Source organism: Schistosoma haematobium, chromosome 7, assembly GCF_000699445.3.
Source record: "Schistosoma haematobium chromosome 7, whole genome shotgun sequence".
In the NCBI taxonomy this organism is placed as follows: Eukaryota; Metazoa; Platyhelminthes; class Trematoda; order Strigeidida; family Schistosomatidae; genus Schistosoma; species Schistosoma haematobium.
The window spans coordinates 15,735,161-15,762,219 of NC_067202.1; the positions used below are offsets into that span (position 1 = coordinate 15,735,161).

The 27,059-nt window shown below is 35.9% G+C and overlaps 1 protein-coding gene across 1 annotated transcript in view; it reads right to left on the reverse strand.

Moving 5' to 3' along the window:
• AGTPBP1 (Cytosolic carboxypeptidase 1) overlaps nt 1-27,059 on the reverse strand; it is a 66,006-nt gene that overhangs the window by 37,725 nt on the left and 1,222 nt on the right. The window contains exons 3-9 of the mRNA XM_051218096.1: nt 26,436-26,557; nt 25,070-25,165; nt 21,504-22,317; nt 18,407-18,553; nt 12,832-15,055; nt 5,722-11,140; nt 1,938-2,501 (exon numbers count right to left, since the gene is read on the reverse strand). Of these exons, the coding sequence (XP_051064533.1) occupies nt 1,938-2,501; nt 5,722-6,138 (981 nt within the window). The 5' untranslated portion in view covers nt 6,139-11,140; nt 12,832-15,055; nt 18,407-18,553; ... (1 more) ...; nt 25,070-25,165; nt 26,436-26,557. The remainder of the gene's footprint in view (nt 1-1,937; nt 2,502-5,721; nt 11,141-12,831; nt 15,056-18,406; nt 18,554-21,503; nt 22,318-25,069; nt 25,166-26,435; nt 26,558-27,059) is intronic.

Sequence of the window (27,059 nt, forward strand, 5' to 3'; positions counted from 1 at the left end):
TGATGTCAAGTCAATTAGACAAGTGGTCACATTGTGATATGATCGATAGAATTCGATCATCACTAATTAGGTCTGTAGAAATATGATGAAAGATTCAATAAGGAGAATATTGAAAAGGTTGAAACTTTCGGTACTATTTAAAAAAAATTCATTTGTATTGGTTATTTGAATCTTTCAGTCGTTGCTTAGGACTGAGATTAATCAGTCTCTTTTGAAATAAATGCATTATGTACAGATTGCCTCGATATTCCTATAAAGTTGAAAGCATTTTAGGTAGAGATGGATGGTGACTAGCAGCAGAATTCAGTCCCTGAGTGAACATCAACTTTGGAATGAAGGTACATTTAGCTGACAACGAATAAGAAGAAACGTGCTTCCTGGATTCCACTGATAGCGACTATCCATCTATGCTTAACATTTCTCGGATTATTATTTATATTTTTACTGTATAATTGTATTGTTGCAGTCTCTAAACCACTGAGCCGGCATCCAACGATGTTAATATCTAATTTCAACCGATCCACCATATTGCGCAACCCTCTTCCATTGCGATCAGAGTCTCAAGACATAATAAAATGCACAAATTGAAAACTTTAGTATGTATAGTAAAGTTGGTGTGTAGTTTATAGTGCAGGTCAGCAGGCACATTTGGTTCTATTTGATACAGGTTAGCTGGATATACCTGCATTCTAGTGTGAATGCTTAGGCTGGAATTTTTACTACACAACCCTATACTGATAATTATTATGTTCTCACTATTGACTAACTTTGAGAGGTAATTCTCGGAAGTTTAGTGAGAAGACGTAACTAGTAGAGTTCAACCGTGTCTGTTGTAAGGTAGCTACTCACTGAAGACAATGGAAGACGGTCGTGCAATATCGTGGATAGGTTGAAGTCAAACATTGATACCACTGGACGCCAGCTCAGTGGTCTAGAGGTTAGGCGTTGGCGCACTGCTGACTAATCTCATATTAGGACAAAACTGTCGTCCACTACTTCCAGCTTTTCAATAATGGTCTAATATTTATCCACCATTCATGATTTCAATCTAAACTCAACAATCTCCACAACCCTATACTAACACCTTTTATGTCCTGAGACGCTAATCACAGTAACATGTCAAAATCACAAAACAGAACTCCGATATTATCGACTATTTCATCGATATTTCTTGATCATTTACTGGCATTTTGATAGTTATCAGTCGCTTGAACCTTAATTGATTGATATACAAGTATATTAAATCATTGATTAGTAAGGTATGTCTATTTAACATAAATATTGGGTTATAATACTTTATATCCTCTTTAATTGTAAGCTTCTATCTTACTCATTGTATATCTAATCGTTCTGGAGTTATTGTGAATGAATTAGATATCTACTAAACCATTTTGTTTTTATTTACATATTTGTGGTTTATTGTGATCATGTATTTAAGGTTCGTATTTATTCCCTGGTTGGATAGTGAAGTTTGAAGATCACGGAAAACAGACGTTTGGGGTTCAGTCATTATGTAATTGATCGAAGAGGGGATCATCAGTTCGATAGGTATAAATGAAGTTCATAATTAGCAGATTCTATTATGAAGTAATCTTGTCCAGTGAGAAATATAAAAGTGTAAGTTTGAACAGTTTGTAAACACTAAGCTGGATGGTTTGATCGTGGAGCTTTCATCGTTCTTCTGAACGACATAATCAGCACAAACTCCACTTCTACCTGGAGTTTATGCTGATGATGTCGTTCAGAAGAACGATGAAAGCTCCACGACCAAACCATCCAGCCCAGAGAACAAAACCCCATCAAAACCATTCGCCTGAGCTACAAATCCTATCCACCATCTCAAGTTTGTAAACATTTAGTTTCTTGATAAAATCATATTTTGAAAAAACATTTTTACAAAACTAATATACGATGGGTATAGAATAAACACCACCTACATTGGGTAGATCAAACCATTCGGGAAAAAATTTTAAATGACTTGAAATTAATTCACTAAATGTGCATCGTTGACTAGTTGTTGTGACATCCTCGTGTCCAATTACATTAGCACCATCATCTTCATCATCATCGTTGTCATCTTCGTCTTCCAATTCTTCTTCGTCATTGTCATCAACACCATCACCATCAATATTCTGAGTATTCTGTTCAATTATATCGAATATTTCTGGTGATTTTAATGATGTATTAGATGAACTGATCTGTTGATATGAAGTAAATTTGCCACCGGTAACGGGTAATTCATCACTTTTTGCACCGTTCAAATCCTGTTGCTTCTCAGGTTGATTTGAATTCTCATCTTCTCCTCTTCGTAGAATCTTCACTTTCTGTATACGACATAATTTATTCAATTGTTGTGTATTTGCTAATTCTGTACAAGACTGACTGATGAATGTGTCTATTGATGAATTATTGTATACCTGGTTATTTGTATACAGATCGTTTATTGATTTACTATGAAGATTTTTGGAATTCATATTGGTGATTTTAGGTACCCTTTTATTCTAGAAATACAAATGTATATAATAGTGTGAATTGTTTATCATCACAGGGAAATTAAATATACTCAATGTAAAATGAGTACTTCTTATTCAGGTTTCAGGGATGTTAATGTTCTACTGTTACCTGTCCAATTCTGATACCGATAAATAAACTTCCTATTTGTGAACCTAGCCAACTACTTGAATGAGAAGAAAGCTTTTTATTGACCAACTGAATATTTGTCTCTTAGGTATTTTAGAAACATTTTCCCACTAATAAGATGCATCTGGAGGAATAGAAAAAAGAAGCCATATCTTAAGCAATCACATGTGGCTATCATCCAGTCGATATCTGATTGGCTGAATGCATCATTTGGACGCGCTTGTACTTTAAAAGACACTCAAGATATCGATATACTATTAGGCTGTATGGTTATCAAAGGCTTATTCGGAGTAAAAACAAAATGACATTTCGGATCACTTTGATGACTATCAGTCAGAAGTGTTTGGTTGGTAGACGTTATAATTAAACGAGGTTGTTTCATTAATGATTAAATATCAACGGAATAAGTTATGTATTATTATTCTTATGATTGGTGAAGGAACTTACGCCTGTTACCCCTCATGGTAGAGTATAGGCAGCCCACTAACATTCTCCATCCCACTATATCCTCGGCAATCCTTTTCAGTTGTTATGCATCCTTTTCATCTCTACGTTCAATTCTCAGGGCAATGTGTTCTTTGGCCTTCCTCTTCTCCGTTTAGCATTTATCGAACGGTGACAATAGATAGAGAAAAGATTGAAAGACATTTGAATCAGAGCCCATGAATTATTTTCTGTTGAATGATATTCAAATCATTGCTCTAATTGAACCTTAATTGTACAATATGAGATTTGCAAATTGAGTCAAAGATTCGATAATAGAACTTTTGTTAATACTTCCAATAGCTTCAATCAAAAACAGATCTTAGCTGAACTACAACTGAAATCCTGGGAGCACTGGACGATTGTTTCGTCTTCGTATGAGATATATCGGCAGTACGTATCCACGGTTCCGATAGTGGAAACCGAGAACAGGACTTTCAACCTCGCGTGAGGACACCCAAACTCTAGATCACTGACGCGGAGTCCGACGATGTTAATCTCTAACTTCAGTCAATTCACGATATTGCCCAACCCTCGATCATTGCCTACGTTCGGTAGCTATCTAACATGTAACGTGGCTGAACTTTACTAGTTAACTTTTTCCACCAGATGTCCAGGAATTGAATCTTGGAGCTAGTCACTAGGGTGAATGTGATAGGTTTAAAACTGGTGTTTAGTTGACTACATAGTTGATATCATTCCACTATGAAAATTCAGCGAATAATCGCAACATAAAATCACTTCCATAGAATAGGACGTTATTTCGTATCAATGAATCAAGATTCAAAATAAGAAACTATTTTGATAACAGTTTCAGTCGTGAACTGATATCAGTTACGAAGTTGCTGAAAACTGCAAAGCATTAACAGAGTTATTTCAGGTAAAACTAAATTATAACTATGAGCTAATTAGGGATGAACAAGTTGTTTCAAGGCCCAAGTGTATGTACTAAAACAGATTGCTGTTTATCGAACAAACATAACCCGACCGTTGCTGCTACCTTGACGTGGTAGTCGAGCTCGCCTATCGTAATAAACCAATCGACCTATACTGGCTGAAACAATCGTTCCTCAAGGTCCTACCATGTCAGACAGGTCGATTCAGAAACAGTAAGACTAAAAGCAGCAAACCCAATACTGGGGGACGAAGTCGTACTTCTGACTGTACGGAGGTGTGACAGCAGTAATGTGTTTCCTTCAGACAACCAGCATAACAACGATTCTGCTTTCACACAAGGAAGGGTGAGGTTAGAAAAGGTCGACCTTAAAAATGCACACTTCGTCTTATCCCACGAATATCCGTCTCTGGCGGTAAAGTTTCAACAAGTATGGAGGTAACACGAAAATTACACACCAAAAGGTTGTGTATGGCCGATCTCAAGCGGTTGTCCCTTGGGCAGTGTGGTCACGTGGTCAGGTGATTAAGACCACCTCTAATCTGATCTCTTTTTCAGGTACCAACAGAAAAACCCTTCCATGGTGTGGGCGATCGGGAAGTGAGAACCGCTTTTACACCTCTAACAGCACTCAAGATCACTAACTGAATTTTTATGACAAAAGCACACGCTTCAAGTTGAGATTAGGAATAAAATTTAAGATACAGAATCAGAATATAGAGTTCAGGATTAAGGGTTTGAGTTACAATTAGAAGTTAGAATGTACAGTTTTTGATGAACATTTATAGAAATTAAATCCTAATGCTAAAATATAAATCATATTCCCAGCATTACAAATCATTCATCCATATATATTTAATCGTGATTCGCTGAATACAGTTTCGTTCCTGATTAACTTGTTCCAATAAATTAGATTCACCCTATTGACTACGATGAGTAGACATTTTCTCAAGGTCAATTCAGGAATCACTTAAGTTCGCCAGAAAGAAGATTAAACTATACCACATTTTCCATATCACCAAAAAATACTTTGGATAGTGGCTATCCATATTCGCTTATAAAGTTTGTGAATTAAGACAATATTGAAGCAGTACGCATAAGATGCACATAAGTCAATATGAGACTGGTCAATTTCTCTCCTAAACAACAATGGAAATATACAAGCAAACAAAACTAAGTGAATTAAATTTCATCCCATTGCACAAGCAAGTGGCTATCGAGAGTCAGTAGTTAAGTGAATAACACGATGACGTTTAAAGCAAACGGTACTAGATACAAGTCGCAGAGTGAACATTAATTCTAAGATGCAGATATATTCAGCTAAAAACAAGTTCCATATAGGACGAAATGCGCATCCTGTAATCCTACTGCTAGTCACTATTCATCTTTTTGTAAGCAATGATCGATAGTGGCTAGCAGTGGAATCCAGTTTGACGCGCGTTTCATCCTATTTGGGACTCGTCAGCTGGATATATACCTGCATCTCAGACTTGTTGATGTCCACTCTGGGACTCAAACTCAGTACTATTCGCTTCAAACCCCATAGCGTTATCCACTTAGCTACTGAGTTCTGAATTCCACTGTTAGCCACTATTCATCTTTGCTTATAAATACTCTGTTTTTTGTATGAAACGATCAAATTATACAGTACAAATGATCTAGATCACAATTTAATTACAATTCACAACAAACGATACACTTACAATGAGAGAATTAACTTCATAGTAATAAGATTGATTTAATTTAGTTGTAATTCCTTTATTATTAACATTGATTAATTGTTTCCGATCATCAATGGATTTCTTTCGAATAACCTTGGGATTATTATTATTATTATTATTATTATTATTATTATTATTATTAGTAGTAGTAGTAGTAGTAGTAGTAGTAGTGTTGCATAGTGATAATAATAATTTAGAATAATCAGATGATGTTACACCAATAAATGGATTATTCGTTATAAAATTAATTGAATTCATTTGTTGTGATGAAGATTTTCGATTGTTGGTTACATCACCAGCATGAATAGAGGAAGATTTGTGTAGGAGTGAAGTTCCACTTGACCTTGGAAAGGTTATAAATAGAAGAAAAAAATGGAAAACAGAAAACAAAATAATCATGAAAAGATAGATTAAAAAGGATAGGGGGTATATATATATATATACGAGAGATGAGGGGGGAGAGATGAGTGAATTTGTAACATATGTATCTACAGTGAAACATGTATGAAGAAAAAAACATGGTGTAAAATGTACTTTCTTTCATTAATAAAAAGAAATAAATTTATCAATGGTTCATTATTTTAAAAGTAGAAGGAAGGAAAGAAAGAAAAAAAACGAACCATAGAAAAGTTATAAAATATGAAAGAGAATGTATATAAATATGGGTGATTTTCAAGTAAATGATGTTGGAATCACAAATTGATCTAAGTAAAACAATCGTTGAAAACCTAAAAGTTCTGTGCAGACGTCTCATTCCCGTAACTACTTTCGATAAGAAATTTCCGGAATTCTAGGGAGAAGTCATAAGTGGTCTTGAGTACTGTTAGAAGTATGAGGACGGTTATCACTTCCCGGTTGCCCACACCGTGGAAAGCTTCTTCTGGAGGTGCTTGAAAAGGAAATTGGATTAGAGGTGGTCTTAGTGACCTGGGAGCGTGACCGCAGTGCCCAAGAGACAACTACTTGATGCCAATCACACACCACCTTTTTTGAGTAATTTTTGCGTTAGCTCCGTACTTGTTGAGACCTTAACGCCGGAGACGGGTATCGGTGGGATAAGGCAGGGTGTGCGTTTTTAAGGTCGACCTTTTCTAACCCCACTCCTCTTTGTAAGAAGGCAGCATCGCTGTCATGCTGTTTGTCTGAAGGAAACACCTTACTACAGTCACACCTCTATACAATCAACAGTACGACTTCGCCTTCGGACCTTGGGTCTGTTGCTCTTAGTCTTACCGCTCTTCAACCGACCTGTCTGACATGGTAGGACCTTGAGGAACGGTTGTTCCAGCCAGCATAGCTCGGTTGCTTCATCACGATAGTCTAGCCCAACCACCACGTCAAGGTAGCAACAACGGTCGGGGAGAAGTCATAACTAGTGGAGTTAAATCATGTCGAGTGTGAAGAAAGTATTCACCGAAGATAATGCGAAATCGTCGCCTAATAACGTGTATTAATTGAAATTAGACTTCAGCATGATTGGATATCAGAACACTTGTCTGGGGATGAGGTGTTCATATGTGAGATCGAAGATTTATGGTTCAGTACTTGGATTGGAAGTCGTAGATGCACACTGTTGAGGTGTTTTATGCTGATATGAAACGGCCGTCTAATGCTACTAGGTTTTCAATGGTTGTCTAACTTGAATCAGTTCGTGATTTCAACACAACTATCAGTATACTTGACAACCATCTAATCAAAAATAAAAGAAAAAAACTATCAAGAAAAAAATCATCGTCAAAATGCTCGGTTGATTGAAAGTATAGTGATGGTCTTATTAGTCAAGGATTTCAATGTCACACAATTAATTCCATTTATGAATTTAAACAAAGCCAGAATACACATTGTTACAGAATAATATGAATTCATTATATATTTCTTGCTTCCTTATCAGCTACTTATATATTGAAAGTTTACATTAAGGTAAAATATAGTGTGAAACAATTGATATACGTAGATGAAAAGAATCGGAATGACAAGAGGTTATCAATAATAACTATATATATATTTCACCCTATTGCACAACCAAGTGGCTATCGGGACGCAGTAATTAAATGGATAATGCGATGATGTTTGAAGCGAACAGCACTGAGTTCGAGTCCGACAGAACATCTAACTAAAAACAAGTCCCAAGAAGGACGAAATGAACATTCTGGATTTTATTGCTAATCACCATACATCTTTGCTTATAACAGAAAGTCCCTTGAATTTCTCTCTACATATTTACTACTATCATGATGTATCCAAATGAGAAGTCTTACATATAGCATAATTGAATAGAATTGGTTGGATAAGTGTTAACATTTAATCTACACAAACAGTAAATGCATACTTACTTCTTTTTCACATTTGAAATTGGATTAATATTAGTTGAACAAGATATTTGTTGATTAAGTTTAGATTTGGCAACAACTTTGACAATAAATGTGTATAAACAAAAGAAATAATCACATAAGACGTTAAAACATAAAATTAGAATCACGATGGGGTTTTGTGGAGATTGTAGTAGTTCTTAATAGTTAAATTCACGAATCGATTAAAGCTAGACCATTATGGAAAACCTGGAAGCACTGGACGGACGTTTCATACTAGTATGAGACTCCTCAGCAGTGCGTATCCACAATTCCTCTTGCAGGATTCAAACCCAGGACCTTTGGCCTCGCGGGCGAACGATTAACCTGCAGACTGAAGGTCCTCGGTTCGACTCCCTCGAGCGGTACCGTGGACACTCACTGCTGAAGAGTCCCATACTAGGACGAAACGGTTATCCAATACAGTTGTGGTCACGCTACCAGGTCGCTAAGACCAACACTAGTCCAACTTCCTTTTCAGGTTCGTCAAGAAATACCCCTCCACGGTGTGGACAGCCGGGAAGTGACATCACCCCTCATATCCGGTAACAGTACACCAGATTGTACATACGCTAATGTAAACTGATGAAATTTCAGTCAAAATATCAAAAATCGGTTTACAATGGTTGTTTAATATAGATCGACTCGTGAATTCAACTGTGTAGATTACTAGAATCTCCAAAAATCTCCATACTGATAAAAATGGGATAATTTAAATCATTACAAATTAAACTAGAACTTGAAATTGTTAGAATATGACCTAAGAATGAACCGATTATAGTCGAGAAAGCAGTAAATTGTATAACAAGAAGTAGAAACACCTTTGTACATTGCTTGTGAGAAATCTGTTGGAGTTATTTAACAGGTTCAAGAAGATAGACAGTCCGAATTTATACGTCATTATTTTTCCTACTTGAAGGTAGAGTAACCTGTATAAGACGCTTTTTTTAATTTTCAATGTTAAGGGTCTGGATTTTTCAAAGGTAGAAATAGCTTATGATACAGTGGATCAATCAGACATTGATAGTGACTGAGATCTAGCTTCTTTCTCTAGGGAACGGGACGCATATCAATAGTTGAATATGTAGTTTAAAGTTCTAAGGAAGAAATACATTATATATACATATATGAGCGTACAGTTGTCTTTCAATTCGGATACTTAAGGAGCTAGTGTTTCTAATATCGGAGTTAACCAGACAAATTGCTCCACCAAATAAGAACGGCCATGCACCATCACCCACCGAATTAAGAAAGAGCTGTCAATCTTCACAGTGTCCAGGCCGGGTGAGTTTTTTCGTGTTGAGTTGAATTAAACCGCAGGCTCCACTCCTGGTGGTGCCCTTTTGTCAATTCCTTTAAGTTTCAGCTTTGCAACCATACTCCCCCAGGAGCCCAAAGACTTAAAGGTTTCCCGGGGACTGCCCGCGATGTCAATTATAGAACAAACGCGGATCGTCAGTTTGCAGCGTTTATGGTCAGAACTACGAGGGTATATGGTCGTCTTCGAAACTCTGACTTTCGCTCCTGATCAATGAAAACATCCGGTCTGACCACCCGGGTAGTATCACAGCTCACACACAAATCAATTGACTTGTGTGATGCATATGTATTCGGTGCCCTTTTAAACCAATATTTATGTGTTCAAATAAATAAATAGTGTATCCATTACTGCATAATACAACAATTCAAAATTACACTTCACTAAAAAAATACTGGTTTCTTAGCTGATGGCTTACAGATCGATGAAAATTGAACGCTTAATGACGGTAAGTTATTGAACGAGGAATCATACGAGTAGTCAAGCCTGAATAACAGTTAGAAATTCGTCATATTATTTTGTACTGCTAACATATGTGTTATAACTTGTGAACTTGTGTGCCCTGTATATTGGATAACGCAACGGTACCACCAATCAGAGAGCAGTGACTTATCGATCGAACCAAACCCGTTCGAGAAGTCTAGAGTCCTGATTGGTCCCGCTTCCCGCCTAACTTAGCCTGTTGAGTCCAGAACACCAATCTCAGCCTCTGCAATATGAATCATTTATTTCAACCATACTCGGTTTATATACCAACCAGACAGACCACACCGTACTATAAAGTAGAAAATAACATCTGTACAAAGTTTGGCTAAACGTGGCTGTGAATGAGGGAGGTAGTGATTAACAGACAGAGAATAGTTCAAGAATGGTAAATCGTATAATAGTAGTTAATAGTGTACATACTCCTATCTTAACATGAAACTCTACTCTTGCTTACTAAACTATTATTCGGGAACAACGATCTAAATATTCAATATTTGGCTTCGATAAAACTAGTTGAATTTGCCAGACCGACTTTTTTTATAGGAATTAGGTGTTTCTTTGAAATCACGGATCGGCCCAAATTAGACAACCATTGAAAACATGGAAGCACTAAACGGTCGATTTACACCATTATAGGACTCCTCAACAGTGCCTATCCGTGACTCCTAATCCGAGTACTCAACCATGAACCTTCGATCTCACGTATAAACACCTCACCCCCAAACCAGTGAGCCGATATACAATTATGTGGGAGTTGAACTTCAACCAACATACAATATTAGGCGACCATTTCCCTTTATCTTCGGTGAATACTCTCTTCATATCCGACATAATTTAATTTCACTAGTCATGACTGCTCTCTAGAATCCCAGAATTTTCTTCGTGATTCTAGTCACTAGTGAGGACATGATAATTGTCAATATGGAAGATGTGAGAACTGTTAAAACTAGGTACTTAGCCTAAGTCTTGTCCAAGTTTAAGTACGATAGTTAACATTATTATCAGGGGGGTATTAAAAAATTTTTAATTGACGGGAATATTTTAATCTGTTGAATTATTTAAACAACAAGACATAGGTCTACGGACAAGGATAATATTATAAATATATTAAAGAAGAGATTTGATCTATAAGCCACTGCAGGACTTTAACTGTCCACTGGGCAAATGAGATAAAAAAAAGAGGACTAATATAATAAATTAACAAAAACTGACATACTGGATTTTTCTATTCCAGGTGAAGCGGACTTATCTTTTCTATGGAAAAAAAGTAGATAAAAAAAGAGAAACACTGGAACAGATAAGAGTATTATATCGATCAATATCATCTTATTTCTAATACTTAACTACTAAAGTATCGATAAGCGATTGATTCAAATGTAACGTTACAAATCACTGTCAAGGCATGATAAGAAACGAATCGGAAAGAACTAAGTAATTAGTATCAGTCACGTGAGTGTTTGAAATGTGAAGGTACCAGGCTCAAATCTTAGTGTAAACATCAACACTAGGATGAAGATACACTTAACTGAAGAAACCCATATGAAATGAAATGCGCGTCCTTTATTCCAGTGCAAGCCATACATCATCAGTCCTCTATTTGTAAAAAAAAACTGCAAACTTTGTGAATTACCAATAATACTCAATCATGATGTGTTATACGTGCTATTACTGATACTAATGAAAAGAGAATTTAGTCGTTAATCAGCTTTAAGTAAAAACAACCCCCCTCCAAAAAAGGCGAAACTGTAATTTATGGACGAGTCAATCAGAAGGGTTTGAGGGATTTCAAGGTCACAGAGCCAATTTCAGTACCTTATGCAAACGTACGATCGGTTCACAGAGGATTGTAGAGAGAACGGGATATATATATATATATATATATATATATATATATATATAAGAAGTCTGCTAGAATATGGTTTTTCGCTCGATTCAGATTGAGACTAAAGCAAATTGCGAACTGGATAATAAAAGCACCAGTAACAGTGGCTGCGGCCGAGTACTACAATGTATACAGATGATTGGAAACCGTACAGATGCCTACATAGACTTGATTATGTGCATCACTTCGTCGTCCACAAGTGGCATTTTGTGGACTCAACAACAGAAGTGCACACGAACGATATCTAAGCTATGTGGTCGAGACTGAAAGTTTTGCGACCTTATCATGGATCCAAAGGCCGACTATTATGGAGCCATATTGATGAGTTCTTCTACCGTATACATTAAGATTTTAGAACCTTGAAACCTTTTTCTTACATTGACAAACTTTTGAAACATGTAAAAGAAGGGTATCCACTTTAATTCTTTGGTTTTGCATAACTTATTTTCACTCTATACTAACCGTTTTCTGATTGGCTAGTGTTTCTCAAGGTCACTTATGACTCGTTCAAAGGTCATCCATATATTATAGTCTCGCCAAATAAGCACTTCAGATCACGAAGACTTAGATAGTTGTTTTGCCTTATAAAAGTACTCCTCAGTAGTGTTCATTCACGACCTCACCAACGGGAGTCGAGGCAATGTCCTTTAGGTCACTCATTGAACATCTAATCTCTAGATCACTGAGTTAATATCCAATGGTTTACAAGTATAAACTCAATTAATTTGTGATATTACGATACCACATTTCATTGTATTCGGTAGGTAACTGCCTCTTACTTGATACAGTTAACTTCCACTGATCGATCATTGTTTCTCACCAGAACTCTACGAATTACCTCATAATCCCGAATGGGATGTGGTTACAGATGACAGAGGAAACCCATAGCAGGGCGACATAGATGCTCAGTGCTTCTTGATTTTTCATAGATGTCAAACTTATGTCATTTTATGACCCTAATGACATTGAACAATTTCAACAAAGGCCCATACTGAAAATAAACACTTTAGAATTAGGGGGAAATTTTAAGTTAAAAAACAATGTGCTTGTAAACTCACTGAATCAGTGGCTCTAAATTGCGACGTAACAACGAAGCCGATGATGCGTCTAAAATAAATAAATAAATACAACTTCAGAGGAAAGTTGAACCCGGTGATTGACTTTTTTTGTAAAGTATCTACGTTGATGACTGATGAAATGTACTACAAAATAATTGACTAGTAAAATTTGTACCATGGTTAATTACTGCTTTGCTCGTGGTCTGAATGTCTTGAGTCCGAATCCTAGCAAGGTCATAGATATGCAATTGCATGGGATGGCTTTCTAGGACAAAAATGGTTATCTCTAGGAGTTCCTGGTTTTCGATTGTTGACTTGTTATAATTCGTTTAAGATATGAACCATAAGATTCACAAAAATTCAAAAATCACTTACACTACGAACAAAGTAAGATGTTCAATGTCAAATTTGGCACACAAAATTTATAATGGTATGGGATATCTTGTTGTAGATAACACATTGCCACTTGAAACCAAAAGTACTGAGTTCGAATCCCGGTGTTATAATTCCCCTTATGATCACCCAGCTACTCTTATTGCTTAGTATTCTTGAACAATAATTCACTTGACAAATCCCCAAATAAGAACACAGTTGAATAGGAACGAAATCATATTCCAAATAAGAAGGGTAAATGGAAGTAAGAAACACAATAAAACGTTTTATATATTTATAGTTTTTACATGAGAAGATTCTAGAGTCTGCTCCAAGTATCCACTAACGCTGATTGGGTAAGAAATAGCCAATCACCGTGCCCCAACGCAATCCTGTATGGAACATATTTTAATCCAATCTATATCTCTTTAACACTCGAAGAGGAACATCAACTTTGCAATGTAGGTACACATCTAATTCTTAAGTCCCCAATTCTATGAAATACACATCCTAGATTCCATAATTAGTTACATTACATTTATACAATAAAAAACTACTACTTATCTCGTATCCAACCACATTTTCCATGTTTATTTATTTGAACACATAAATATTGGCACAAGAGGAACCAAATAGATATGCGCCACATAAATCATCCGATTTGTGTCAGGGTTAGGATACTGTCTGGATGCCCAAACCGAAGTAGATAGTTTCCTTAGAGGGTCACTCTAAGAACCATTGAACTTGGAGGTCTAATCCACAAGGCAGTAGAGCAACGTCGTGGGATGCAATCCCATGATAGTCGGTCACCAACAATTGGTTCATAAACCATTTGTTCTCTCAGGATCCTGAGCCCATGTGTACCAGTGGTTTGGAATGGGGGTTTTCCAACTCCCCTAGATGGATCCTTCATATCCACCGAACCCGGTTAAAACATCGGACATTAGCTTTTCGTCCTCTCTAATTCGTAAACAACCCCCCGACTAAGAGAAGGCAGTGAGTAGGACTTCCTTGGTTGTAGTTGTATGTATGTGGCCATGTGAGAGCATTTGGAGACAGAGAGCTGACTCTCCTCACTCTCGGCCGTACCAGAGCATTCAGGGACACATTTTCCATATCATGAATATACACAAATTAAAGAAGAAAAAAAGAATAATTCTTATTTACAAACCATTAGACGGTAATAAACAATTAAGAATATTTTCAGCACTAATTATTGGTAAACTACATCTTGGACTACAACGACGTAATAATATACATATTTGTATTAGAATTTTAATTGGATCAGAATATATTCGATCTTGTTTATGAATTCTATTTGGATCATTATCAAAGATGTACGATTTATTCATTTCAAGTTGATTCACATTTCTACAGATAGTTTTATAAGAAGATAAAGTTGATGATGATGACGATGCTTCTGCTGCTGTTGCTGCTGATGATGATAGTGATGCTTCTGCTGCTGCTGCTGATGATGATGATGGCGATTTGATAGTCGATGAAATTGAAGATGAACAAGTTGACAAATCAATATTCTTTTTATTAGAATATACATTTTCTATATGTAACCTTTTATTTATTAATGATGAATAGGTTCTATCAACAGTATCCATGATTGTTGTTGTTGTTGTTGCTAAGCCTGTTTTACAATGTAATTGATTATATTGATTAATATTTGGATTTATTTGTTTATTATGATGAGTAGAAGATTTTATAGTTTTATATTGTGAAATAACTTTTGATAAGATAACATGGTTAGTTCGATTCAGTGGATCAGGTCCTATATAACCAATACAAATAGCATATAATGTATGAAATCCATCAGATTTCATTAAAGCTTTACGTCCAGAATCTAAATAGAAAGATATAGGATAAAAGAAACAATAGTAAGATCATATCTAGAATGAATTATACATGACATTTATCATTCATATCAGAAGGGGTTTTGTGGGTATTATAGTAAGTTTAATGGTTGAGATCATGAGTCAGTTGAAGTTAGATAACCATGGAAAATCTTGAAACACTGGACAGTTGAATTTGGACATTACCATTGTTGGATGCCGGCCAATTCAGGGGTCTAGAGGTTAAGCGTTCACGTGCGAGACCGATAGGTTCTGGGTTCGAATCTTGAGAAGCAGGATAGTGGATACGCACTGCTGAGGAGTCCCACAATAAGACAAAATGGTCGTCCAACGCTTCGAGGTTTACCATGGTGGTCTAGCTTCAATTAACTCATTTATGATTCAGTAGAGAAAACAATAAATGTGCTGTTTCTCATATTGATTTGTCATTAATGAATTTCAACAACACAAAATATCGTATATCGCTAGCGTTAGATGATAGTAGATCTGAGTAAATCTAGGTTTCATGTTCATTGAGATTTGTCAGCATAGTATACACGTAATCTTGATGCTTACTAGAAGATTTGAACTTCGTTTATACTGTTTTACCATTTGACAAGCTTTCAATGAGCTATTTAGACCGTGGATGATCTCCTGTAGGACTAGGATTTTAACAACTGACTAATCATTGAATAGTGAACAATGTTATGTTTGTCTAATCCCTTAATAGTGACTACATTATATCAATAAAGTTTCAATGTGGTCACTAGTTCCCTTAAAATTTCAAATCAACTCTACTGACGTGTATCAGCTAACATGAAATTGTAGTACACAGTCTCTTATAGCCTAATGCACGCGATTCCAAATCACTGAGACTATTGTCCACATTGCAATTTGATTCATAAAATTCTATCATTACTGAAAAACTAGATAAAAACATCACTACTTAATAACCAGTCAATTACACATAAAGTATAGAGGAAACTCTTCTCATCTTTGGAATTTATATCGTGAACCTTCAGTGTGGAGTTTTTTAAGCCATCCATTATCATTAAGTAAGTCAACATATATTAAGTATTTAGAATAGTAAAATTCTAAATAAATGTAAAAAAATATATAATACAATACAGGGCTCCGTCTGGAGCCCGTTTGAGGCTACTTCCGGTCCTATGTCCGGATAAAGGAGGGTTAGGCATGAGGTTAGCGACCCGATCCCGTAGAAAGCTAACTCGTAAAAAAAACGCTCACACTAAACGTTATCAGGTGTTACACTAATTAATTTATCATTATTCCGGTACGATGAAAGATACATCGACAGTTAATAGGTTAAATGAAAGCTTATAATTAAAATAATATGTACGTCATAACTATAAAATGAAAAGATATAATCGGTCGTACAAAGATCAAGTCACGACACTATAGATTATCGTTGAACAATCAATTGAATGGAACTAGTCACTATACATAAACTTCATTGACTATGAGAAAGTATTTGATAGTGTGGATAGGAGGATGTTATGGTACCTTTTCCGACACTATGGTGTACCTGAGAAAATTGTCAATATCATCAGGAATTTGTACGACGGACTACACAGTAAAGTCGTGAATGAAAAACAGACAACAGATGCATTCCAAGTGAGGACCGGAGTCAGACAAGGTTGCTCACTCTCTCTCTCTCCCTTTCTTCTGGTGGTTGATTGGATTGTGAGGACCTCAACATCGGAAGGGAAGCACGGAATACAGTGTACAGCTTGCATGCAACTAAATGGTTTAGATTTCGCAAATGACTCAGCTAGTCTACGACAGGTAACATGTATAGGTAAGCAAGTAATAAGAATTTTAAATGTTTTACCTTCTGTGAATATCTGATTCCATCTAACAGCATCATCTTAGTAGTTCTTAATAAAATCTTTTGAAACAGTCTATCACAATTATATTTCATTTATAATTCTAACCAATATTTCTAATACTAAAGTGTATACAATGACTAAGTAAGCGTAATGTATGATTCATTGGCGGGATTATTATTTATGGATGAATCAGTTAGATTGAAGTTAGCAAGTCTTCGATTTTAGCATGAAATTCATTCATCCACATGGTTAAATCATATTTTAGCCTCATAGTTGATGTCAATTCATGATGAAAACTTTAATTCTAGTTCCTAACCCTAACAGGTGGTTTTCTTAGGGGGCCACAACCCGAGTCTTTGACCTAAAGGCTTAATCCACAAGGCAGTGGAGCATGGTAGCCGGTCACCAACAATTGGTTCATACAACATTTGTTTCCTTAAAATCCTGGAGTCCATATACACTATTGGTTTGGAATAAGAGTTTTCCAACACCTCTAAGTGGATCCTAGTAACTCTAGTGAGTAGTTAAATTACATCAAGTTCACTTAAACGTTGTTCAAACGTCATTTATAAACTATAATCTCATCGACTCATTAACTTGAATGAATATAAGAGCTTAAAACCGGTAAATTCTATTTGATACTTTATCATATCAATAATGATCTGATAGACATATACTAAAACACTTTGATCTTTCATATAATGTTGTAAGATGTACCACACTTTCTATATTGACGAAATAATCTCTTCAGCTCTCACTACTGACTGATATAAGTAGTAAGGTGAATATGGTAGACAGTAAACCTCCAAAAGAAACTGCCATACAGATATCAGTCAGTCATGGAGATAAGAGAGGTATTAGGAGGTGTAGGAAGGATTTGAATGTGACCAACTTGGTCTCGTGTGTTGTTACGGGTATGAGGGCTGATATCACTTCCCGGCTGCCCACACCGTGGAAGGGTATTTCTTGAGGAACCTGAAGAGGAAATTGGATTAGAGGTGGTCTTAACGACCTGGGAGCGTGACCGCAGAGCCCAAGGGACAACTGCTTGAGGCCGGTCGCGCACGGCCTTTTTGTGGAAGGTTTTTGACGTGTTAGCTCCGTTCTTCAAAGGGCCTTACCGCCGGAGACGGAAATCCGTGAGGTAAGGTGAGGTGTGACATTTTTAGGGTTGACCTTTTCTAACCCCTTCCCTCCTTGTGGGAAGGCAGCATCGTTGTCATGCTGGTTGTCCGAGGAAAACACCTTACTGCTGTCACACCCCTCTACAGTCAGCAGTACGACTTCGCCCTCAGACCTTGAGTTGCTGCTTTTAGTCTTACCGTTCACCAATCGACCTGCCTGGCATGGTAGAACCTACAGGAACATATGTTCCAGCCAATATAGCTCGGTTGGGTCATTACGATAGGCAAGCCCGACCACCGCGTCAAGGTAGCAGCTTCGGTCGGGACCATACAGATATACATATATATACACACACCCCCAAAAAGCAATGATTAAACTTTAAATTACTTATTTCTGTCAATAGTTTTAAACAATTCAACAAGCTTTTTTGTAGATCAATCCAACGCCATTGTAAATCACATCGATGTATATCAAGGAATAAATCCAATAGTAATGGGACTGCATTATTATTGTTAGCACGTACAGCATTATTTTCTGTGGAGGAAAAAAACAACAACATTGTAGTGTGTAATTATTGTTACTACTATTTAATCATTTGAATAATTAAAACTAACATATGGAATGCTAGGCCTCCATTTTGAATATTTACTACTTGTCTTATGGTATGTGCTACTACTGATGTCGACAGATATAAGTAGTATTGTAGTGAACGAGAACACAAGTGGGGACAGTCGAATGTGTTTAAATACATTACAGAATCTCTTACTAAAATCTGAGAACCATACAGTAAATACTTCAATTATAAATGTTCATTAATTGTCTCGGACTTCATTGTTCTTTCGTTTCCACATTAATCATTGTATGTTCTAGATCTCGATTCTTTGATCCTCCTAACGTTGTGCTGTCAGGCATTTCATTTTCGGCTGATGATACATACTACTTAGATCTATCGACATTAGTAGCACACACCACACATGTCCTCTCTTTAAAACAGTCGTTCTTGTGGTGGTTCTGCTCGCCTTGTCACTTTCTTCTTTTCTGCAGTCTGTGTGACACTTTGTTAAAATGTCGAGTCTGTGGCGCGTTGACCTTCATAGATCCTTCGACCTACCGGGCCATCTACGTTCGACGTCCACCCAGCAGTCGCATGTCCAACCACTCTTCTTCATCGATATCACTCGCTACAGCCAACGCCGCCCCACCAGTTCACTACAGTATGAAAAAACATTGTACAGGAATGGCTTCTGTCAGTTCATCACAATTCCCAGATTGGGGTACTAGAGATGGTGCAACACAGTGGCTAGAGGTGTTATCAGATATGGCTTAGAATAGAAGCCAGTGGCGATCCTGATGTAACCTTATTATACTTTCTTCACAAAAAGAAAAGATATGACTTCTTTAGCTGGAAGAATCTTCGCTGTTTGTTACCGTCCCCCTTTTTCTTATACGCGCGATACATTCTTCATCTCTTCCCATTCTCATTATTATTGTGTGGTGCATATGTATGTGTTCAAATAAATAAATAATGAATAATTGTTTCATAGTTAAATGGTTTGAGTTAGAACTTAGGGATAGTGTCGATTCCATTGGTAATTGCAATTTACAGAAACAAGATCGAGGAGCTGCTACATTGAACATCATTTTTACTTCACCATGTCAAAAACAATTACTTCTCTGTGATTACGTGGAATGTTTTGAACAGTATATAAAGGTATTTCGACTTCACGTTATACAATGTTGTTATGTCCCGATAAACATAATGAATGGTAACTTTATGGATCCGTTTATGGACCAATACTATACGTATATTTTTATCGTATAATTGTTAAATAACTAAACTATTCATATTCATATTCCTCTTATTATAAGCTTTATGTTGACTTATGAACTAGTATTATACGTTTTACAATTCTTGAGTTATACCCAGTATATTAATTACTACCTCCCTCATTCACAGCCACATCTGGCTAATTCTTGTACAAATGCTGTTTAATATTTTATTGGTACGTTATGGTCTGTTTGATTGGTATATAAATTCAGTATTTTTGTAATATAATGATTCATATCGCAAAGGCTGAGACTTGTGTTCTGGACTTAACTGGCTGGGCTAGGCGAGAAGCAGAGCCAGTCAGAATTCTAGACTGTTCGCATGTGTTTTACGCGTCGTGATCCGATCGATAAGTCACTGCTCTCTCTAATCGGCTGTCACAAATCATAACAAATGTATTTTGATTGCATGGAAGAACCTGAGAATATTACGTCCTCAGCTCTGATTGGTTCGTCTCTAAAATACACGCATATCTTTGCATGTATTTAAAAAAACATTTCTTTTTTAGATCGAAATTGATTGAACCTTAATTCCTATTCAAGATCAGTATTATTATGAACAAGGAATGCTGAATGTACTTTCGATAGGCTGGAGGGGAGAGTACTCAATATATATTACATGTTTATGCTCACATGCCATCTCCATAATGTTGTAGTATCCGTTACTATGTTAAGCCCATATAATTTATTCTACTTCTGGACAGACCAATTTATCCATTCTCCTTGAGTTACATTTTGACCTTTTCAATTATCCGCTTATCAATCTTGAACTGTACTTATTTGAGCGTATGTGTGTTCACTTCTTATCCTATTCATCACATGTCTGTAACTTAATTTCGTGTGACTATAAATATTGATTAACGCTTGATTAAATCGAGTTGGCTCCCATGCATTCTCCACCGTGCATCATTTTACTTCATCCCTCTCATTTCCTGTCCAGATCAGTAAATATGTATTCAAAACTCCATTCTCGTATTCGGCTTATGCATTTCCGTTATTCACTAACGCGAGTTAAGTCGATAATTATATATGAGAATAGCCAGCATGTAGATTGTGACAACAATCATTCATACGATCTAATTGGAGTCAGAATATAGTCTCACAGTTGGATCGATTTTTTATCATCTCTGATGATGGATTACATTTTCTGTCATTTATCTGATACTTAGGAAGTTTATCAAAGTATGTATCCTGTAAAAACATTGAATGTTGTATTGTTAAGTGACGATCAAGTCGGAGTATGTTCATTAGTCCATTTTCCAATCAATCAGCATTAGCGGACGAATCTTTAAAAAAAATTAGATTTCCTTATATACATTTTTGTTCTAGTATAATAGGACTCCTCAGTAGTGCACTATAGATTTTCAACTAAAAATAGAAATATAGAACCATAGATCGATTGAAGTCAGACATTGATACCGTTCGATGCTGGCTCAGTGGTCTAGAAGCTAAACGTTGTTTCGCGAAACCGAAAGTACTACGTTCGAGTCCCGCATACGAGGACATGAATGCGCGCAGCTGAGGAGTCCCATACTAAGATGAAAAGGTCATCTATTGCTTCCATGTTTGAAATGATGGCCTAAGCTTAGATCGATTTATGATTTCAACTGTTAAAATTCTATATAGTTTTAAGCTTATTACACATAATTAGACTTACTATATTTAGTAAGACAATATAATGTATTCACTAGAAGACGAAGTAAATGAATATTACGCTTTACACCAATAGCAATCAATGTAGGCTTAAATGTAATTAATGATATAATTGAATTCATTAAATCAGGATTATTATGTAAACCATATTCTGTTAAAAATTCAAGAAATGATTGATTTTCATTATGATCAAGAGATTTCACCAATCCTTTCATTAATGATGCCATGACAATGATAATATATCTCACTGGACTATTATTCATAATCAATTCATTTTCATTTATATTGTAATCATTCATTGAGTTTTTAGTTATTTTTATAAAATTCTGTTCAGGAATATCAGTTGGTGACACGGTTGTCTTTCTTCTTGTTACCGTTGTGGTTGTTGCTGGCGGCGGTGGTGGTGTTGTTGCTGCGGACGATGAGGATAATAATGAATTCATAATAGATGATGTACGATATATATAAAGTCCAGATAATAAAGTAATTAATTGTATTAAAAGTTTTACAACACCATTACGTCCTAATAAATATGAATTTGTTTTACCATTATCTGATATATATAAATAAATCATATGTAAAATAATATTTAAATTATGTTGTATAATGGATGAAACGGTTGGCATAGTTACATAATGATGATGGGGAGGATGACGATGATTACGTAACATTTCATTTATAGTATGAAGATGTTTAATATTATTTTGAAAAGAATTTGAATTCATTGTTGAATAACAGAAATTAAAATTGGATAGATTCTTTAGTTGTTTATAAAAATTAGAAGGAGTTGTACGTATGGATGAATTTAATAGAGCAACCTATAAATATATAAAAACATTAGATTATGGTCTTGAGTGCTGTTAGACGTATGAGGGCGGTTATCACTTCCTGGTTGCCCACACCGTGGAAGGGTTCTTCTGGAAGTGCCTGGAAAAGAAACTGGATTAGAGGTGGTCTTAGTGACTTGGGAGCGTGACCGCAGTGCTCAAGGGACAACTGCTTGAGGTCGATCACACACAACCTTTTTATGAGTAATTTTTGTGTTAGCTCCGTACTTGTTGAGACCTTAACGCCGGAGATGGATATCCGTGGGATAAGGCGAGGTGTGCATTTTCAGGGTCGACCTTTTCTAACTCCACCCCTCCTTGTGGGAAGGCAGCATCGCTGTCATGCTGGTTGTCTGAAGGAAACACCTCACTGCTGTCACACCTCTATACAGTCAACAGTACGACTTTGTCTTAGGACCTTAGGTTTGTTGCTTTTAGTCTTACCGCTCTTCAACCGACCTGTCTGACATGGTAGGACCTTGGGGAACGGTTGGTCCAGCCAGTGTAGCTCGGTTGCTTCATCACGATAGGCAAGCTCGACCACCACGTCAAGGTAGCAACAACGGTCGGAAAAACATTAGATTAGAAATAAGACAATAAATGTGAAGACTGGGATACTGTCTGGATGCCCAAACCGAAGCAGATAGTTTCCTTAGAGGGTCACTCCCGGAACCATTGACTTAGAGGTCTAATCCACAAGGCAGTAGAGCAACGTCATGGGATGTAATCTCATGATTGTCGTTCACCAACAATAGGTCCATAAACCATTTGTTTCTTCAGGATCTTGGAGCCCACGTGTACAAGTGGTTTGGAATGACGGTTTTCCAACTCGCCTAGTTGGATCCTCCATATCCATCAACGCGGTTAAAGCACCAAACATTTGCTTTTAGTCCTTTCAATTTTGTAAACAACACCCGTGGTGCGAGAAGACATGGCCATGTGAGAGCATTTAGAGACAGAGAGATCGGACCCTCCTCACCCTCGGCCGTACCAGGGCATTTGGGGACCTATCAAAAAATTGGCAGACCTGACTTATAAAACTGAACCAATCAGTAAAGAGCAGGTCATTTCAATGTCACATAGTGTATACCAGAACACAATATTGTCTTTCGACCAAAGGGAATTTATTTCAATAATGAAAATATTATTGGAAACTTAAGCTAAGGTAAGGAATAAGAGATAGGCTTTAAGATTACGAGTTTAGATTTTGTTTTTAAGGTTAGTATTTAAAGCTAGGAACATCATGTATAAACGACTTTTGAATGATTGTAAAGTGGCCTTGAGAAACGTCAATCACTTACCAGGGTCAAAAGAGAGTTATAAGTTAGTGTGAGGAATTAGGACCAGACGTAAGAGTTAAGAGTAAGGGTCTTCATCACGAAATGACATCAGCCATAATGCCAAAATGTTAATTATCCATACAGATGAACGAGTTTCATGCAGAAATCCAAAAATTTCTATCTTAAATCTAATCGGTTCATCTATAGATTTTAACTCTGCTGCTTTTTAATTACAATATAATTGTTTAGGGCTAGATATTGGATCAAGAATTAAGGTACATATATAAAGTAAGCATGTAATCTAAACCAAATTGTAAAATTTGACAACAATTTTAACTGTAATATTGATTTCTACATCCCAATCTTAACTGCAACACACCTAAAATTCTAATCTTCAACACTAAATCCTAAACCTAGTATTTGTTATTGGCCGGATGATCTCATGTCATCCACGTTCACAGTCAGCGAGGTTATCAGTGAGATATTCGGGTCGCGACTGACCTTATGGGGGACTAGAACCTATTTTCAGAAAGTCAGTCACGTCCTGAATAGCTCAGTGGTAACGTCTCAGACTGTGAAGTTGGGTGATATGGTATCGAATCCACCAGGAATTATCAATCCCATAAAGTTTACAGACACACCTTACTGGCGAAGGTTGAATAGAATGAAACCCTGCTTCAAGGTTTCCTGCAAACTACTTTCGACCACCAATTTACATCTTAACATAGCTCACGCGATATCAAGTCACCTAGAATAGTGACCACATGGCAAATTGATCTGTAGAATTCGATGAGCACTAAGAAAGACTTGACATTGGTCACTACCTAACAATCAATCAGTTATAAACCCATTCGTATTAGAATAATCTTGATCGCTCGTGAATAAAAAATATTATAGGTTTAACGAGAATTAGTTCTTAATCGTTTTTATTCAGGTTTAATGGTGAGAATATCTGCTTACCACTTACTTCAAGAATTAAATATTGAGTTGGGTTTTGGTCAATATAAGATTTCCATTTAATACCAATAAACCCCAGGATGACTTTATTTCAAAATAACTTATGATGAAATAGACATAATAAGCCAATCCGCATAGGATGCACATAAGCTAAGACTGATAACACTTTCATCCTGAGTATCCGGAATGTATAATCCAAGCCCCTTCTAATGAACATACAAACATTATATCCACTGAGTAGGCTGATGGGTAACTGAACTCAGTATAGCAGTGAACAATTCATTGCGAGTTTGGAGTGAAATACACTAGGTTTGAGCCCCAATTTGGACACTGACACTGCGAGGCAGATAAATCCAACCGACCAGTCCGAAACTGGACAAAACATGTGTCCTATATTATATTGCAATTCATAGCCAATCTCTTAAACGTAAGTAATCCTTTTTAATTATTAACGATTATAAAATATATAAATATGAAACAGGTAAAACAAAATAATTTGTACTAACTTGAATTCTTAGAAGATGGATTGTAATTGGAATACAATGGCTCACTCTTGCTCGAATACCAAAACGTTTATCCATCGGACCAAGACGACAGAGTAACTAAAGTTTCATAAAAATTGTTCATTTCAGCGCATTATGGTTGTTAATAGGACATGTTATCATTTTGTAACTAAATTAAGATAATTAACTAATTAAATAAAGAAAAACGATCAATATGTGTACTTAAAAAACATGATGGTATATTTGGAAGAGCTTGAAAACATAGTGTAATACAATGTACAGGTTTTTGAGTCACTTAGAACTAGTGGACAGATTGCAAACTAATCGACAGGATTCGATTAACACTAAACTACTAGACAAACATAACATTTAGTAATCAAACAGTTGTAACTATTTCTCAATTCTACAGGAGGTCAATCGTGACCCAGATAGGTCAGTGGCAATGCTTCAAACTGTAAAACTGGATGAGGTAGATAAAAATCCAATAAGGAATACTAGTACCCTCAATGTATTCAAAAACAATACTGACAGAAGAGTTCTGGTGATTTTATTCTTTTCAAAACAAGTACAGAAATATGAAAGATGTGTATATAGTTAATTCATGCATTCACGAGAATTTCCTGATTATGACATCAAATACTACGCTACTACTAATTCTCACTTTAATAAAAGACTTCATTTAATAAAAATTTCTAATAGAACAGGACAATACGTAATAATACACCAGTCACTGAATCTTACGTTGAAAAGATAATAATGCCTTCAATAAAATCAAATGTACTAGTCACGAACAAAATAAGGGTTAATAAACATATTATAAACTTAGATATGATTTTTGTTAGTAAAATGATATGATGAATAACTACTTATGTAGGTATGTGTGACGGTTCCTATAAATATAAAAACAAATGAACGCAGAAACATCATTTTGACAAGAACGTTAATACGTCTATTTTGCATAGCAGTTGGATGGAATCTGGGATTATGCTGACTGCAAGCAACTGCAAAAGGATTGGCTTTAAATGTATTGTTTTCTAATTTAAAAATGAAACACGACAGGACTGAATAGTTTCTCGAACTACATTTTTGTGTTTCGTTAATTAATTTCTATCCGGCGACAAACTCACTGTCATACCATCTTGATTAGCGTTTGGTCTTATGAGTTAAGTCTACTGATCAAAGTTTCTATTTTGTAGCGTAAGCGCATATAATTTACTGATTGTATGTTCACACAAAAATGTTAAAAAAGCCCTTTGTTGATCTAACTAGATTCCCCAATAATAATATTAAATTCTAAGTATAAGTGGAGTTACTACATTTAACCAAGAATATTTTGAAAACCATTAACACATAACATAAAAAATCCCACCTGATGTATTTTTAATAAAAGTTCAACATTTGGAGTTTCTTCAGAGTATTCCATGTAAAGAGCTTGAAATAGAGCTCTAGTAATCCCTTTTTGTATTAACATTGTGATCCGGAATTGGGGCGCTTAAGAACAAAATAATTTTTCATAACAAGGATAATAATTATTGCTTGAAAAAATTGAACATTATTATTTATGACAAAAGCATTGTATATACCACATTATTTATTATCAATTAAATAGTAAGATCATAGGTTTAATCGGTTTGAGATATTATCCATAAGTAATGAATACGCATCTATTCATAGTGAATAATTCTTCTCAAAGATAAACTGAATATTTTTGTAGTAAATTTCATGATAGTTTGAGAAGTCAATGAAATCGCTGTGTCCCCAATTCGATTCGACAAAATAAACGTGCTCTTTAAAGAACATGGCAGCACTAAGTTCAACATTATATAAATTAAAAGTATATATTACCGGATAGTTTTGAGCCTGATTAGACAAACTTAACGGTGTTCACAAGTTTAAGACAATCTTTGAGCCGACATGAATTGATATTTATTTATGTAACCCTTTAAATAAATTTTTCATCTAACATGTTACCGACTAACTGGACAGTATTCCA